The sequence below is a fragment of the Ranitomeya imitator genome, chromosome 7, assembly GCF_032444005.1.
Source record: "Ranitomeya imitator isolate aRanImi1 chromosome 7, aRanImi1.pri, whole genome shotgun sequence".
Taxonomy (NCBI): domain Eukaryota; kingdom Metazoa; phylum Chordata; class Amphibia; order Anura; family Dendrobatidae; genus Ranitomeya; species Ranitomeya imitator.
In genome coordinates this window covers 207,220,044-207,236,109 of record NC_091288.1, presented here as the reverse complement: position 1 = coordinate 207,236,109, position 16,066 = coordinate 207,220,044, and the positions used below count along the sequence as shown (strand labels likewise).

General features: G+C 46.3%; 1 protein-coding gene across 2 annotated transcripts in view; it reads left to right on the top strand.

Annotated features, from left to right (window-relative positions):
- NHERF2 (NHERF family PDZ scaffold protein 2) overlaps nt 1–15,720 on the top strand; it is an 87,368-nt gene extending 71,648 nt beyond the window's left edge. Inside the window, exons 4-8 of one of the 2 annotated variants that reach the window (XR_011314730.1) lie at nt 5,051–5,207; nt 7,263–7,306; nt 10,456–10,521; nt 11,674–14,832; nt 14,890–15,720. Coding sequence is in view for 1 of the 2 variants with exons in the window: in XM_069734597.1 (XP_069590698.1) it covers nt 5,051–5,207; nt 7,263–7,306; nt 10,456–10,521; nt 11,674–11,832 (426 nt within the window). In the remaining variant the exon portion in view is untranslated. Of the gene's footprint in view, nt 1–5,050; nt 5,208–7,262; nt 7,307–10,455; nt 10,522–11,673 lie in introns of both variants that reach the window. The other variant, XM_069734597.1, reaches the window with a different exon arrangement.
- The last annotated feature ends 346 nt before the right edge of the window (nt 15,721–16,066 follow it).

The window sequence follows — 16,066 nt, the reverse complement described above, 5'->3', positions numbered from 1 at the left end:
CGTTCTAACTGTCAAAGGGGTCAGTTCTTAACCCAACTTTTCTGAACTCCTGAATGGCAAATCTGCCTGATTATGCCCAGGGATGCCAGAATTTGAGAGAGGAATTTTACAGGACCCCCCTTCCGGTTGCCTTAAAGTACCGATGGGGATTGGGGTCCTATTGCTCAACTCTATCCCTTATGTGATAGATAAGTCAGTTAAACCTGCCGATTTGGGTGGGATCGGACAACCTCCTAATGTGTATGGGGGTCTCCTGACTGTCCTAGGGGACATAAGGATCAAGCAGTTGAGTCCTTTAATCAGGCCGCTGATTCTAGCAGATGAGCAATCGGATGATTCTGTATATGGAGGAGTCGGGAAAGTTGCCAGTCGCAGTTCATCCGACAGCTTCATCTAGGGAGTCAGATCAGTGTCTGAAATCCTAAATCACCATTGATCAAAGTTTGTTTAAAGACTGCACTAGTCTTCAGGTACGCGGGTATGAAAACAAAGTGCTACCGGCCCTTTAAGACCACATGGCGGCCCCCTGACAGCCATCTGTAATAGCTCCATGGTTCACTCTCACTTCGGACGACCATTGTAAGCTGCAACGTGGGGTCTTTATAAATTAATCAGAACCATATTCTGCAGCACAACACAAGGAGGTAATTTAATGACCGCCCCGGACATCAGGGGGCATTTTGCTGCGGATTTCTTTGCACAGGAAAGAAAGCATTATTAGAAAAGCTCCCCCCTTTGGCACAGCGTCCATTTGGCACCATGCTTAGGCACTTAATGCTAATTTGGGCAGATAGGTATTCCAAAACATATGCTCCCTGCACCGTGCCATGGGTCACCCGATCCACCTTCTTGTTGCCCGAGTCTGCTGAACCTTCGGTGCCCTCTGCCCGCTGGATCTGTCATCTCCTCCCATTGTACGCCCAGCAAGCTCTGCCCCGCAATTCATGGGTGCTCCTGTATAATTGATGCGGGTGACGCAGCCATGCGAGTGCTGGTCGGTGCTGTGCCAGTTGGGGGGAGGGTCTTTTTTTTTTTTTCGTTACCAGCTGGGAGATTTGGGAACCTGATCCGTGCCCAGCACCTCACAGACATTATGTGCTCGAGCCTTCCATGCATATTTAATGCCGCTCTGTAGGAGCGAGAGGATTCCCAGGGGAAGCAGCTCATTCAGGCTGATAATCTTGTACCTGGAGAGAGGAGCCCGCTCGGGGGCCCGGGTCCTGCGGGGCACGACGTATGGCACAGGCATGTGTGGCCATTAGACACCTGTTTCCCAATGTGCTTATCTGTCACGGAGGATTACAGCTCAGTGCTCGGCCGGGCGCCTGGTTATGTTACCGGATCGGCCCCGTGTATCCAGAGGCACATGATAAATATAAATGGGCCGCACGTAATAAATATACGTAAATACGTCATTGCCAGGGTTGCTACAACTCATCCACTGAACTTGAAAAAGGCTCATGCCATAGCTTTTCCACTATTGCACTACAACTTCCAGAATGCCCTGACATTTAAAGGTCTAGCTGCTTCCAGATTTATCCTTAAAGGGAGGTTTTCTGCCCATTACAAACTGATAAAATTTCAACTTTTACTAAAAAAATTATCTCCGTAAACAAAAAGTGAAGGATTTTTTTTGCTTGTTGCCAAGGTTACCGACCACCTCTGCAGTCTATAAGCGGCAGCCAGTCTCCTAAGAGCACGCTTAGCAGGTGCTCTTTGCCACACAGCTTGCAAGCATTGCATCCGGACACCTTCAGTGCCCCTGCCGGATGCTAGAGCGCACCCTGTGACAATGTCGCTGGTCTGAATTGCTTCCCCCCCCAGCAAGCAGGATTGAGAACTTGGAACAACACCTTTAATACCGTAGTGTCCAATTTATAGCTATCTATCCATTCAAATACTACAACCCCCACCATGCCTTCACAGCCAAAAGCATACCCAACTGTGACAGAATCCACTCACATTCTAATGAAGTAATATGTGACCTGTAGGACTCTCAGCTATTGCAATACTACAACTCCCAGCATGTCTTGACAGCCAAGGGGCTTTCCAGCTTCTACCCACTCACTTTCGGCTCCCCAGCTATGAGAAAACTACAACTCCCAGCATGCACTGACAGCCAAAGAGCATCCACCCGCGCTTCAGCTCTATAGTGCCCCACTTATGACTCCTCAGCTATTACAATACTACAACCCCCATCAAACCATCATGATCAAAAGCATCTTCAGCTTCACTCACATCCTAAAGCAGCAGCGTTATAGATCTCCCAACTATTGCTATACTATAACTCCCAACAGCCAAGGTGTTTGCCATCTTCTGCAAAATCTACTTGTTCACCTACGACTCACCAGCTGTTGCTGCAACACTACAACTCCCAGCGTGCTCTGACAGCAAAAGCTTTAGCTTCCTGCAAATCTTCCCACGCTTTTAATACTGTAGTGTCCAACTCAAGGCTCTTTAGCTATTGCTATACTACAATTCCCATCATTCCCTGACAGCCAATAGCGCCACCAGCTTTGACGGAATCCACCTATAGGACTGAAACTACAACCTCCATCATACCCTGACAGCCAAAAACACCTGCAAATTTGACATAACATGCCACCTATAGGGCTCTAAGCTATTGCAACACTACAACTCCCATTATATCCTGATAGCTAAGGAGCTTGCCGTCTTCTGACAAATGTTGCCACTCGTCTAAGTTTACCAGCAAGACTACAACTCCCAGCATTGCATGAAGGCCAAAGCATTGTCAACTTCCGGAAACCTACAAACAATTCTAGTGAAGCAGAGTTGGGAGTTGTAGTTATGCAGCAGCTGGTGGGAGACCACCAGTGTCTGGCGGCCATGGGGTCCTTTACTTATGTATTCTTGGAGATAAGTGGTGCCAGGAATATCTGGCAGTGGCACAGACATGGTAAATATGCTTCTTTATTTTTTAAAAAAAAATTTTTTTAACTCGGGAAAAGGGATTTGATTCTATATTTTTTTGTGATGTTTTTAAAAATGTTTTTTTTACTTCTCATTTTTTTTATTTTTTTTTTATTTTCACTTTTTTTTAAATTACATTTTAATTTTATATATTTTTTAATAGAAGACATGAACCTTCGATCAGTATATAGGACAAACCGCAGGGTCCTCCGAATCCTATCACAGAAGATGTCAGCCGCCTCGTAGCCTGAATTGGCTGACAACAGGGAGCAATAGCTAGCCCCTCGACTCACACAGAGACTAGTCTGGTTGCCTTTCTCTCTCTAGCATCCATGTTTTGCAGCGTTTTCTGTATAATTTTTTTTTTGTCAGGCCGCTCTGCAATTACTAAAAGTTCAGGGGTGTTAAATTCGGGGGTCCGAGAGCATCATATGAATGAAGGGGGTTCTGCATGAAGGGGGGGGGGTGGAGGGGCGGTAATTATTTGGAAACAGTCTGAACAAAGAAAGAAAAGTTGTGCGAGTAGGTGGGCGGCATCAGAGAGTAAAATAAAGGGGGTGACAGCGAGGGGAGGGAGGGGAACACAAATGTGGCCCAGAACAGAGCACGGCCATTATTTCTGTCAGGAGAAAGTAGGAAGCGGTTGCCAGGGAACCAGGGAGAAGAGGCCTCGGTGTTTGTTTTCACCGCCAGGGCCGAGGGCACAGTGCAGGGAGCTGAGAAAAGAGACTGGAGACCAAAAAAAGAAAGAATGGCTCCCGTTAACCCCTCGTAACCACACAATGCATTCTTTTATGGTTCCCACACTCCATTGTCAGGCGGCCCAGCACTTGTGCGCACACGCGAGTCAGTCCGAGGCACGTCGCCTTCCAGGAGAGTCGTGAGGAAACTTCTCAAATAGTAACTCCACAGCAATAATAATATCCCATTCTCCCAGCTATATTATTGGGCCTCATTATATCTAAACTGCCCATGGCGACCAGTCTGAGATTAGCGTTCACATGTTAGACCCCTTAACGACTATATAACATAAACATATGGAGCATATAAAGTGAACCAGCGTCTGCCTGGATCACCTGACTCCAAACACTGACATTCAACCCTTTAGATGCTGCGGACAATCACTGAAAGAGGCGTTTAAAAGGGTTGTCCACTAAATGGTCAATTCAGGGCCCCATAGAAAATAACATTGGCCCCCATTGCCCCCCCATGCATTGTGACTATGGGGAACCGATCTTTTGGACCTATGTAATCACCCTTCATAGGTAAATGTCACTTTCACTATATACTGAGGTACTGCAATACATAGTATAAGCCATCAAACGAGCGCAAGTCTCCTAGGAGGAGTGAAAAATAATAATAATAATAATAAAAAAATAATAATAATTATAAGTTTGGATCACTCCCCCTAAAAAAAATGAAAAAAATTATATTTGCCATTACCGTGTCTGTATAAGTCCGATTTATCAAGATATGCCCCCTAAAAAAAAAAAATTAAAAATATATTTGCCATCACCGTGGCCAAAAATGTCAAATGTTTCCCAAAATGGTCTCAATAAAAAAATAAAAATAAAGCTTTGCCCAAAAAAAGCAGTTACTCCGCTCCATTGATGGAAAAATAAAGATAATAAAAAATGGAGCTTTTACAAAGTAAATCATCCTGCCAGGTCATTTATATACGTAAAAACAGTGATAAAATTGCGGGGTTTTTATTATTTCGCTGTACTTGGGATTTCTTTTTTTCTTATTTTTCAGTACGTTTTATATTAAATGGTGTCATTTCAAAACAATCACTCTTTCTCGGTAACAAGAAGCCCTCAAACGGCTGTGTGGATGGAAAAATGAAAAAAAAAAAAATAGTTATGGGTCTTGGACGAAGGGCAGGAAAAAAAAGAGAATATAAATGGGAATATTGTCTTAAACGAAAAATAAATGAGCTGAGAAAAATGTTGCACCTCTTTAAAGTCAGCTAAAAATATCTGGAAACTCCAAACATCATCCTCAATAGCGAACGTTAAAAGAAAATAAGCAAGCACAAATGAAATGCAAGTGAAAAATGCCAAAATGTCTTGCTTTTACAGCATATCTTAACATGGCCGCTGTATATTTCTCCCCAAAGGTAAATGGACAGATCGTCGATGGCATGAAACATTCGGAAGTGGTAGCGAACATAAAAGCCAAAGACAACGAGACGACGTTACTGGTGGTAGACCCAGACACCGATGAATATTTCAAAAAATTGGGGGTCACCCCAGCTGAAGCTCATATCAAAGGAGGTACATGCTGTCAGCCATTTTGTCTTGAGGAGCTAGCCATGCCAACTAATCAAATTGCCATAGGAAAAGGAAAACTGAAATCTGATGAGTTGCTATGTCTACAGTTTGCTCTATGTAGGTGGCCCCCAATGACATAGCCTAAGGGGGACCACATTGCCCAGTGTCACATTCTATTGGCGTGTCGATTTTTGTTGCCCCCTTCCGCTGATTGTTGGAGCAGGACATTGGCAGTGAGTACCTGTGAGCCTACCAAATATAATTGCTAGGGCCTGCTTTGTCATCTTGGTCAATGCCTAGATCCCGTGCAAAGTACAGCAGTCCAGATAAGTTTGAAATCAGTTGTTCCTGCGGTCTGCATAGGGTCTGCATAGATGGGGACCGAGATGACAAAGCTTTCAGAATAATGAAAAGAGCTTTGTTATCTTGGTTGATTACAGAGCTCAGCAGGCCATGATAAACTCACCTCAACTGCTGTGCTCTGCATAGGAATCGACCATCATGACAAAAGCTGCACCGTTCCCCGATCAGGGGAACAACTTCGGCATTGTTGAAACTGTCTTCAACGATGCCGAAGTCCCCGGGTAAACATCGGGTTACTAAGTGCAGGGCCGCGCTTAGTAACCCGATATTTACCCTGGTTACCATTGTAAAAGTAAAAAAAAAAAAAAACACTACATACTCACATTCCGATATCTGTCACGTCCCCCGGCGTCAGCTTCCCTGCACTGTGTAAGCGCCGGCCGTAAAGCAGAGCGGTGACGTCACCGCTGTGCTCTGCTTTGCGGCCTGCGCTGACACAGTGCAGGGAAGCTGACGCTGGGGGACGTGACAGACATCGGAATGTGAGTATGTACTGTTTTTTTTTTACTTTTACAATGGTAACCAGGGTAAATATCGGGTTACTAAGCGCGGCCCTGCACTTAGTAACCCGATGTTTACCCTGGTTACAGGTGAACACATCGCTAGATCGGCGTCACACACGCCAATCTAGCGATGACAGCGGGTGATCAGCGAACAAAAAAAGGTCCTGATCATTACCCAGCGACCAATGATCTCCCAGCAGGGGCCTGATCGTTGGTCGCTGTCACACATAAAGATATCGTTAGCAGGATCGTTGCTACGTCACAAAAAGCGTGACGTTGCAACGATATCCTTAACAATATCGTTATGTGTGAAGGTACCTTTAGAGTTCCCCTTTAAAAACAAACAAAACAATAACACTAAGATTATAATAAACGTTCGTATAGACACACTTTTTCCACTTTTATCTAGGGTTAGTGCTTGGGCTAAAGCTAATGTTAGTGCTAGTGTCAGAGCTAGGGTTAGGGTTAGTGCTAGAGTTATAGTTAGAGTTAGTTCTAATATTAGAGCTAGGGTTAGTGCTAGAGTTATAGTTAGAGTTAGTGCTAATATTAGAGCTAGGGTTAGTGCTAGAGTTAGGGCTAAAATTAGAGCTAGGGTTAGATCTAATGTTAGAGTTAGTGCTAATATTACAGGTAGAGTTACTGCTAGTCTAAGAGATAGAGTTAGAATTAGTTTCAGAGATAAGGTTAGTGCTAGTGTTAGAGCTCGGATTAGAGCTATTAGGGTTACTGCTAGTGTTAGAGCTAGGCTTACTGCTAGAGCTATGGTTAGTGCTTGTGTTAGAGCTATGGTTAGTTCTAGGGTTAATGCTAGATTTAGAGCTATGGTTAATATGTTTAGTGCTAGTGTTATAGCAACGATTAGGGCTAGAGTTAGTGCTAAAGTTAAAGATAGGGGTAGTGCTAATATTAGATCTAGGCTTAGTTCTAGAGCTAGGCTTAGTTTTAGAGCTATGGTTCGTGTTAGAGCTATGGCTAGTGCAGTTAGTCCTAGGGTTAGAACTAGGGTTAGTGCTCGAGGTAAATAATTGCCTTACTCCGGGCACAGGCAACCCACCCTGCACTGCTGTTGACCCCTATAAAAAGCAATGGGGAATAGGTCACACATGGCTGCATTTCAAGTTGGCCCAACATTCAGATGCCAAAATAATATTCCTCTTGGGATCTTAATACTTTTTGTCTTAACTTTTAGGTGTAATCCCTCAGCCCCTGACCAACGGAGTGAGCAAAACACAGGTAATTGTGCATGGATAATTGAGGTTGGGGATGGGGCACATATGGACCATTTCTCCAAAAAGTGATGCGAGGAGATATGAGCATGATTTTGTGCCCCTGACTGGACAGGTCCAGTGCTGGCTTCCTACACAGAACTTGTAGTTAAGGTTTACATATTTTTTTCCTATTAAAGTCAATGGCCTTGAGGTTCTTGTATTATCTAATCATTAGGACCTTGCGGCCATTGACTTCAGTGAAGTTGTTTTTTTTTTTTCTAAACTTTGCAAATTTTTGGAAAGCGCCCGACCCCTCATAACTCCATGTCGTCACTAAACTTCTCTCTCCCCCTTACCGGGCAGAACACGGTGAGGTTTCCTCCATTCTATTCTTTTTTTTCCTGTGTGTTTGGGATGTAACGAGTCTGCACAATTGTGAGGAGGCTCTTGCTATTCCTGCATTTTCCTTCCATAAACTAAAGAAAAGCGCCAAGTTTAAGCCCCCTCCCTGCAGAATCCTGAGACCGCTCCAGGCAGGAAATGTTCAGCCATTTGCCAAGGTTCTGGTTAGTAAGAAGTGTTTGGTGTATAACTCCAGGCGGACGATGAACGAGCAAGGTGTCAGCGTTATTGACAAACTGTCTGCAAATTATGGGACTTATCCTCCTGCCAGGCAATCATTTCAGTCTATGGGATTGTTTGCAGCTTCTACTCGAAGATGGATTGAAAGGATATCACACCTGAAAGGGGGCGATAGTGCAGGTCCTCCTCATGGTGGAGGTCTGTGAAGGGGCAGCTGTGCCCACTGGGATCAATAGATGCCTAGTTCTCCCAATCAGCCCCCATCTTCCTTTATGTTTGCCATACTGTCTCAATTCCTGGCCCAACTGTAGGTCTCCTGACCTGAATTAACAACCTCATAGGCACATATTAGTTCACGTGTATTAATAAATCTTAAAACATTTTTGAAAAAAACTGCACATCTCCAATTTAAAGGGGTTCTCAAAAAATGTAATAACATGGCCCTCATCTCGGAAATAAAAACTGCAGCCCACCTTAGTCACGTTTCAAGATGGGCTGTAGTCTGAGGAAACACAGCTTCCGAAGTCCTGTGTCTCAACTGACAGAAGAGCTATATCGTAAGCACATGTATCTCCGTGTCCATGGGGAAGGGCTGCATCAGGAGAAGAAATTAATCTTTTGCTTGACTAAGCACAGATGACAGACTAGAGAATAAAATCCTTTGTGCTCAACTAGCCGAGGTGAAGATTTTTTTTCTTCTCCTGTCACAGCCCTTTTCTTCCACTCACGGTACAAAAGATTTATTTCTTCTCCTGTCATAGCCCTTCTCCTCCACTCACGGAGGTACAACATATTTACAGTGGAGCAAAAAAGTATTTAGTCAGTCAGCAATAGTGCAAGTTCCACCACTTAAAAAGATGAGAGGCGTCTGTAATTTACATCATAGGTAGACCTCAACTTTGGGAGACAAACTGAGAAAAAATAATCCAGAAAATCACATTGTCTGTTTTTTTAACATTTTATTTGCATATTATGGTGGAAAATATTTGGTCAGAAACAAAATTTCATCTCAATACTTTGTAATATATCCTTTGTTGGCAATGACAGAGGTCAAACGTTTTCTGTAAGTCTTCACAAGGTTGCCACACACTGTTGTTGGTATGTTGGCCCATTCCTCCATGCAGATCTCCTCTAGAGCAGTGATGTTTTTGGCTTTTCACTTGGCAACACGGACTTTCAACTCCCTCCAAAGGTTTTCTATAGGGTTGAGATCTGGAGACTGGCTAGGCCACTCCATGACCTTGAAATGCTTCTTACGAAGCCACTCCTTCGTTGCCCTGGCGGTGTCCTTTGGATCATTGTCATGTTGAAAGACCCAGCCACGTTTCATCTTCAATGCCCTTGCTGATGGAAGGAGTTTTGCACTCAAAATCTCACGATACATGGCCCCATTCATTCTTTCATATACCCGGATCAGTCGTCCTGGCCCCTTTGCAGAGAAACAGCCCCAAAGCATGATGTTTCCACCACCATGCTTTACAGTAGGTATGGTGTTTGATGGATGCAACTCAGTATTCTTTTTCCTCCAAACACGACAAGTTGTGTTTCTACCAAACAGTTCCAGTTTGGTTTCATCAGACCATAGGACATTCTCCCAAAACTCCTCTGGATCATCGAAATGCTCTCTAGCAAACTTCAGACGGGCCCGGACATGTACTGGCTTAAGCAGTGGGACACGTCTGGCACTGCAGGATCTGAGTCCATGGTGGCGTAGTGTGTTACTTATGGTAGGCCTTGTTACATTGGTCCCAGCTCTCTGCAGTTCATTCACTAGGTCCCCCCGCGTGGTTCTGGGATTTTTGCTCACCGTTCTTGTGATCATTCTGACCCCACGGGGTGGGATTTTGCGTGGAGCCCCAGATCGAGGGAGATTATCAGTGGTCTTGTATGTCTTCCATTTTCTAATTATTGCTCTCACTGTTGATTTCTTCACTCCAAGCTGGTTGGCTATTGCAGATTCAGTCTTCCCAGCCTGGTGCAGGGCTACAATTTTGTTTCTGGTGTCCTTTGACAGCTCTTTGGTCTTCACCATAGTGGAGTTTGGAGTCAGACTGTTTGAGGGTGTGCACAGGTGTCTTTTTATACTGATAACAAGTTTAAACAGGTGCCATTACTACAGGTAATGAGTGGAGGAAAGAGGAGACTCTTAAAGAAGAAGTTACAGGTCTGTGAGAGCCAGAAATCTTGATTGTTTGTTTCTGACCAAATACTTATTTTCCACCATAATATGCAAATAAAATGTTAAAAAAACAGACAATGTGATTTTCTGGATTTTTTTTCTCAGTTTGTCTCCCATAGTTGAGGTCTACCTATGATGTAAGTTACAGACGCCTCTCATCTTTTTAAGTGGTGGAACTTGCACTATTGCTGACTGACTAAATACTTTTTTGCCCCACTGTATTTCTTCACCTGTCACAGCCCTTCTCTTCCACTCACGGAGGTACAAAGATTTATTTCTTCTCCTGTCGTACCCCTTCTCCACGGCTCTTGGAGACATGTGTGTTTATCAGTTGAGACACAGATCTCGGAGGTCTCAGGCTCAGACGACATCAGGCATTGTCTGCATGAAGAAATTTTTGTTTTCTTTTACAGCTGAATGGAGGCTCCTCGACTTCCTCTTCTCACAGTGATTTGCAGAGCCCTGACAAAGACTCGCAGGTAATAGAAGTGTCCAATGTCTATTATGTGCTGCCATTTTATATGGAGCCATCAGAGGACATTTTAGACTGGGTCTTGCCTTGTCATAGATCAAAAAAATGAAATAATATATGGCGCTAATATAAATTCCAATTACAACAATTAAATTGGTTGTCCGGTGAGAAAAAGTTATCACCTATGCCCTTAATATTGTCAGAATCGGTCACTTTTATCCAGAATGGAGTTTTCAGGCCAGATTCTCCATTCATTCTCTATGTGGCGGACCAAAAAAGCTGAGTTCCGCAATTGACAGTTCCATAGGGAACCAATGGAGCGGTGGTTGAACTTGTATACTGCAGCTCCATTCTAAAGGGAATAATAGTTCCCCATTCTGCCGATTGCTGCAGGTCCGACTCTACGAATCAACAAGTTATCCCCTATTCCATGGATGGGGGTAAATTATTTTCACCCCAAAACCGTGTAACTACATGGGTATATTGACGATGTTTCTGGAGGAAGGGATTGACTCCTTCTAACCCAGATTTCTGGTGTCAGAATTTACACAAAAATGACTTTTTGTCCTTTGTGCTGACTCAACGCTTTTCTAAAAAAATTCAAGTTGAGAGTTGAGCAAAGAGTTTTGCAGGATCCTGGGTCTGGTAGCCACCTCAGTAGTCCATGACTGCCTGACAAGAGCCCTCGTATCTGCCGGCATAACCGGTGGAGAGGCTCGTCTGGCACCAATGTCGGTCCTCAGACTATGTTGTAGCTAAAATCTGTCAGCCCATACTTGGTGTAGATTTAATGTACTGGGGCACGAGGTGTGCCTTTTAACCCTGCTGTTCTGTTGGTCAAAAATGACCGACTTTGAACTTCAATATTCTTTAAAATATTCAAGATGCGGCTCTGAAACCCGTGGCCGACCGACCCATCCTCATTTAAGTCAATCAACCACAAGTTTCAGAACCGCATCTTGAACACCCCAAAAAATACCAAAGTTCAAAATAGGTCTCCCCAGACCGAACAGAACAGCAGGGTTAATAAATTTAGTGCATCTTTCTCCCCAAGTTCTCAACCGAGCTACCATATACTGTAGGTTGCACGCTCACCTGGCGGCAGGTATGATGTGAAACTAATATTCTCCATTACGCCTTTTTTGTTTTTGTGTTGCAGGCAGGCGACCTGATCCGAAAAGATCCCTTTGAAGAAAGCGGGCTACGACTCAGCCCCACGGCGGCCGAAGCCAAGGAAAAGGCCCGCTCCAAGAGAGCCAACAAGCGAGCTCCCCAAATGGACTGGAACAAGAAACACGAACTTTTCAGCAACTTCTGATCCCGTGACGCTGAATGGTCGGGACGAGAGCGCGGTCGCTGGACTCATACCCCTTTCTCCCACTAAAAAAAAAAAAAAACTAACGAGAGGTCGTCACCGAAAACTATATCTGTTTAACCATTTCAGCTATGTGGCATGTTAACTCTTTTAGTGCCAGGCCACATATACCCACACCAGCATCAAGGACAGGATGGACCCGACCTCTCCATGGAAATATGGTGCGCCCTGTACGGGGCAAAAACAAAAGAAAGTCTTAAGGGCTGGAATGTAGATCACAAGAAAAAAGCAATGGATTCTGGAATTGCTAAACCAGCAGGGTCCTGGCAGCTGGTGTCATCCTCCTGTGTTTATAGGACTGTGCAGTCCCACCAGGGATAGGATGTACGAGTACTCGGGAGACTCCGAGCGGGCAGAGTACCACTCTTACATGTGCAGACCCCTAAGGAGGAAGCTTACCACAACTTCTCAGTACATAGAAGGATTGCACAATGGCTGTGCCTCTGTTAACACTTTCTCTGCCACCTCCCCCTGGTAATGAAATGCAAGTGATACCCTTTAATTCCTTCAAGATGTCTTTCTTAACATCCTTGGCATTTCTTGGTGGCGTGGAAGGGGAGAACATTTTGGGCCTCATGTGGAATCGCAGAGTATTGCACGTCAGTCCGTCCCTTGGGGTCACACATTCCTCGCCTCAGCCCAGAACCGCTGGCTCCCTCTTACCCCAAACTGATGTGCACATGGTTTCAGTTAAATGCAAAAAAATAATAACAAGACTTGGAAAATCAAGGCCGCTTCTGAGATTTGGGAAAAAAGTGCCCCTGCGCTTTGCTTTCAAGAGACCTACGTATAGACGCAGATGTTATGGAAGCGAGCCAGGGGATTTTACCTCTATGAGAAATTAGGTTAACCAAATAAAATTCGGATTTCCAGGCCTGGGGCAAATGACCATAAGGCTGTGGCCAAGGTTCGCTCACATTGCAGCGCAATACAAGTGAATGGGGTCGCATTGCAACCTCAAGGTTACGGAAAAAAGGACTTGCACCCCCGGGGCCACAATGCGACCACATTCACTTGTACGGCGCAAAAGTTGCCGTTTAGTCCCAGCCTAAAGAATACAGGACTGGTCAGTCAACTGCACACCTAAAAATCATTTAAATTTTTTTTTTAAGGCAATGTCGGCAGCAACTCCCCATCGGTTTTATCGTTAATTGAAGTCACTGCCCCCGTCTGTCCAAGGATGAAATTAAAGATCCCCCCCCCAACACCGCGCTTCCAGTCTGTATCTGATGGATCATAATGCACGGACCTAAGACGTTCTCTCTAATTAAAAGGGAGCATTGTTTAACCCCGCAGCACGCTAATACCATTCATGTCCCGGATTAACAAGCCGGCGGGATCATGTTGTCCATTGGAAAGCTCCTCTTACCAGATCTATGGCGCTTAAGCTGACGCAGGAATGCCGTTTTAATCACGTCAGCCGGGAAGCGAGGGGGGGGGGGATTAAGCCGATTCAGGCCAAATAAAATATATTTTTGTAATAATTCTTCTCCCTGAAAAACAACAACAAAAGAAAGTTTCCTTGTTACAAATGTATAAAACAAGACTGCCCCCTAGTGGCCATAATGAAGTCAAGTAAAAAGAAAGCACGTATCCTGCAAGTTGGTAATCTTTATTATTCAGTATCGGAGTTGGAGGAAGACTTGTACCAGAAGGTTTTCTGATGATTATTCCAGATTTCACTCCATTAATCTTGTGTAGTTTTTCTCATTTCTCATACTTGCTGACTCTAAAGTTAACCCTTGAGGTCACACTCGGTCTCATTGCTCACCTTTAAGGACAGGCTGTGCCCAGTCACTCACCCTTGAGGTCGAGCTCGTACCCCTCGCTCACCTTTGTGGTTGTGGTCGTCGATCTCACTCGTGAGGTCGCTCTCAGTCTCCTCCCTCATCTTTGAGGTCAAACTCTGCTCCGCCCCGTAGCTTGCCCCTGAGGTCACTCTCCTCCCCGTCGCTCGCCCCTGAGGTCACTCTCCGCCCCGTCGCTCGCCCCTGAGGTCACTCTCCGCCCCGTCGCTCGCCCCTGAGGTCACTCTCCGCCCCGTCGCTCGCCCCCGAGGTCACTCTCCGCCCCGTCGCTCGCCCCCGAGGTCACTCTCCGCCCCTCCGTTTGCCCCTGAGGTCACTCTCCGCCCCTCACCCCTGAGGTCGCTCTCTGCCCGAGGTCACTCTCCGCCCCGTCGCTCACCCCTGAGGTCGCTCTCCGCCCCTCACCCCTGAGGTCGCTCTCCGCCCCGTCGCTCACCCCTGAGGTCACTCTCTGCCCCTTCGCTCACCCCTGAGGTCGCTCTCCGCCCCGTCGCTCACCCCTGAGGTCACTCTCTGCCCCTTCGCTCACCCCTGAGGTCGCTCTCCGCCCCTTCGCTCACCCCTGAGGTCACTCTCCGCCCCGTCGCTCGCCCCTGAGGTCACTCCGCCCCGTCGCTCGCCCCTGAGGTCACTCTCCGCCCCTTCACACGCCCCTGAGGTCACTCTCCGCCCCTCACCCCTGAGGTCGCTCTCTGCCCGAGGTCACTCTCCATCCCCTCGCTCACCCCTGAGGTCGCTCTCCGCCCCTCACCCCTGAGGTCGCTCTCCGCCCCGTCGCTCACTCCTGAGGTCGCTCTCCGCCCCTTCGCTCACCCCTGAGGTCGCTCTCCGCCCCTTTGCTCACCCCTGAGGTCGCTCTCCGCCCCTTCGCTCACCCCTGAGGTCGATCTCCGCCCCTTCGCTCACCCCTGAGGTCACTCTCCGCCCCTTCACACGCCCCTGAGGTCACTCTCCGACCCTTCGCTCGCCCCTGAGGTTACTCTCCGCCCCTTCGCTTGCCCCTGAGGTTACTCTCCGCCCTTTTGCTCGCCCCTGAGGTCACTCTCCGCCCCTCACCCCTGAGGTCGCTCTCTGCCCGAGGTCACTCCGCCCAGTTGCTCGCCCCTGAGGTCGCTCTCCGCCCCTCACCCCTGAGGTCGCTCTCCGCCCCTCACCCCTGAGGTCGCTCTCCGCCCCGTCGCTCACCCCTGAGGTCGCTCTCCGCCCCTTCGCTCACCCCTGAAGTCACTCTCCGCCCTCCAGCCTTTAGACTGAGCTTGGTCCCATTACACATACTGCTAACAGCTTGACTCAATCCCATCACACAGTATTCGGGGCGGCCGTCATCCCATCATTTTGCATTTTGTTAAGCAGGATCTGGGTTACACCGTGCTGCCAGCTAATGTGAGCGTTACTCATTATATGGAAGGTTTTCGGTAGGTGATTTCCCCCCATCCAGAGTGGCTCAGGTGCCTGGACTCGCCCATATGTGTCAGCACTACGGAAAGGAAGGAACAGGAGAAGCAGGTATGGCGGCCCCGTCCTACATCACCGATCCCCGGGGTGCTCGATGAACGATCTAGAATGTGGATTGAACATGGAGACGGCGCATTTCGCATACGGACTGACATATGAAGGATGTAGATTGTAATTTTAACAAACCAATGGATTATTGTTTTTTTTTAAATGGACATAGAATTATTTTAAGTGTAAAACCTGGACCACTATGGCTGTAACGTGCCGGCTAATGCCGCTCTATCCTACACCACTCATCAGTATGGCAGGCACCGAGCGTTGCCCCCTGCTGGTAGAATCGGAGGTCTGCGGTATAGTTTTGTACGACAGACTGATTTTTGATAGTAAAGATAGAGGTGACCCCTGGGCTGCACATGGCCACCGAGCTACCTGTATGTAGCCGTCTGGAATCATATTTTTGTACTTTGAAACCTGTAATTACGTAAAGGCACATATCTGATAACATTTATCTACGACACACACGACATATTGTAAACCGCTATGTGCATAATAAAGGCTTTCCCAAGTATGCGTCTGTCCCTTTAATGATGAAGATTGCAGCTTGGCTGTATCCTGACAAAAAGGCCCCTTTTTTAACTCCTTGGCAATTGATTATTTTCCAATCTCAACAATTTTAAAGGTTTTTTTTTTTTCAGATAGAGCTTATAAAGACAAACATTTTTGCAATTTACTGCTTGTTAAAATGTTCAGTTTTTTTGTGAGATATTAACGCTTTTATTTACAGTTCATCGCCTAGGAGACCGACCACCGCTGCTAGACAGCAGAACACACAGTGTTTAGAAGCTGTTCTCTGTAAGTGTTGTTTTAAAGCTGGAGCTCACGCTGTTCCTTTCAAAATGTGGCCAGCTTCAGCG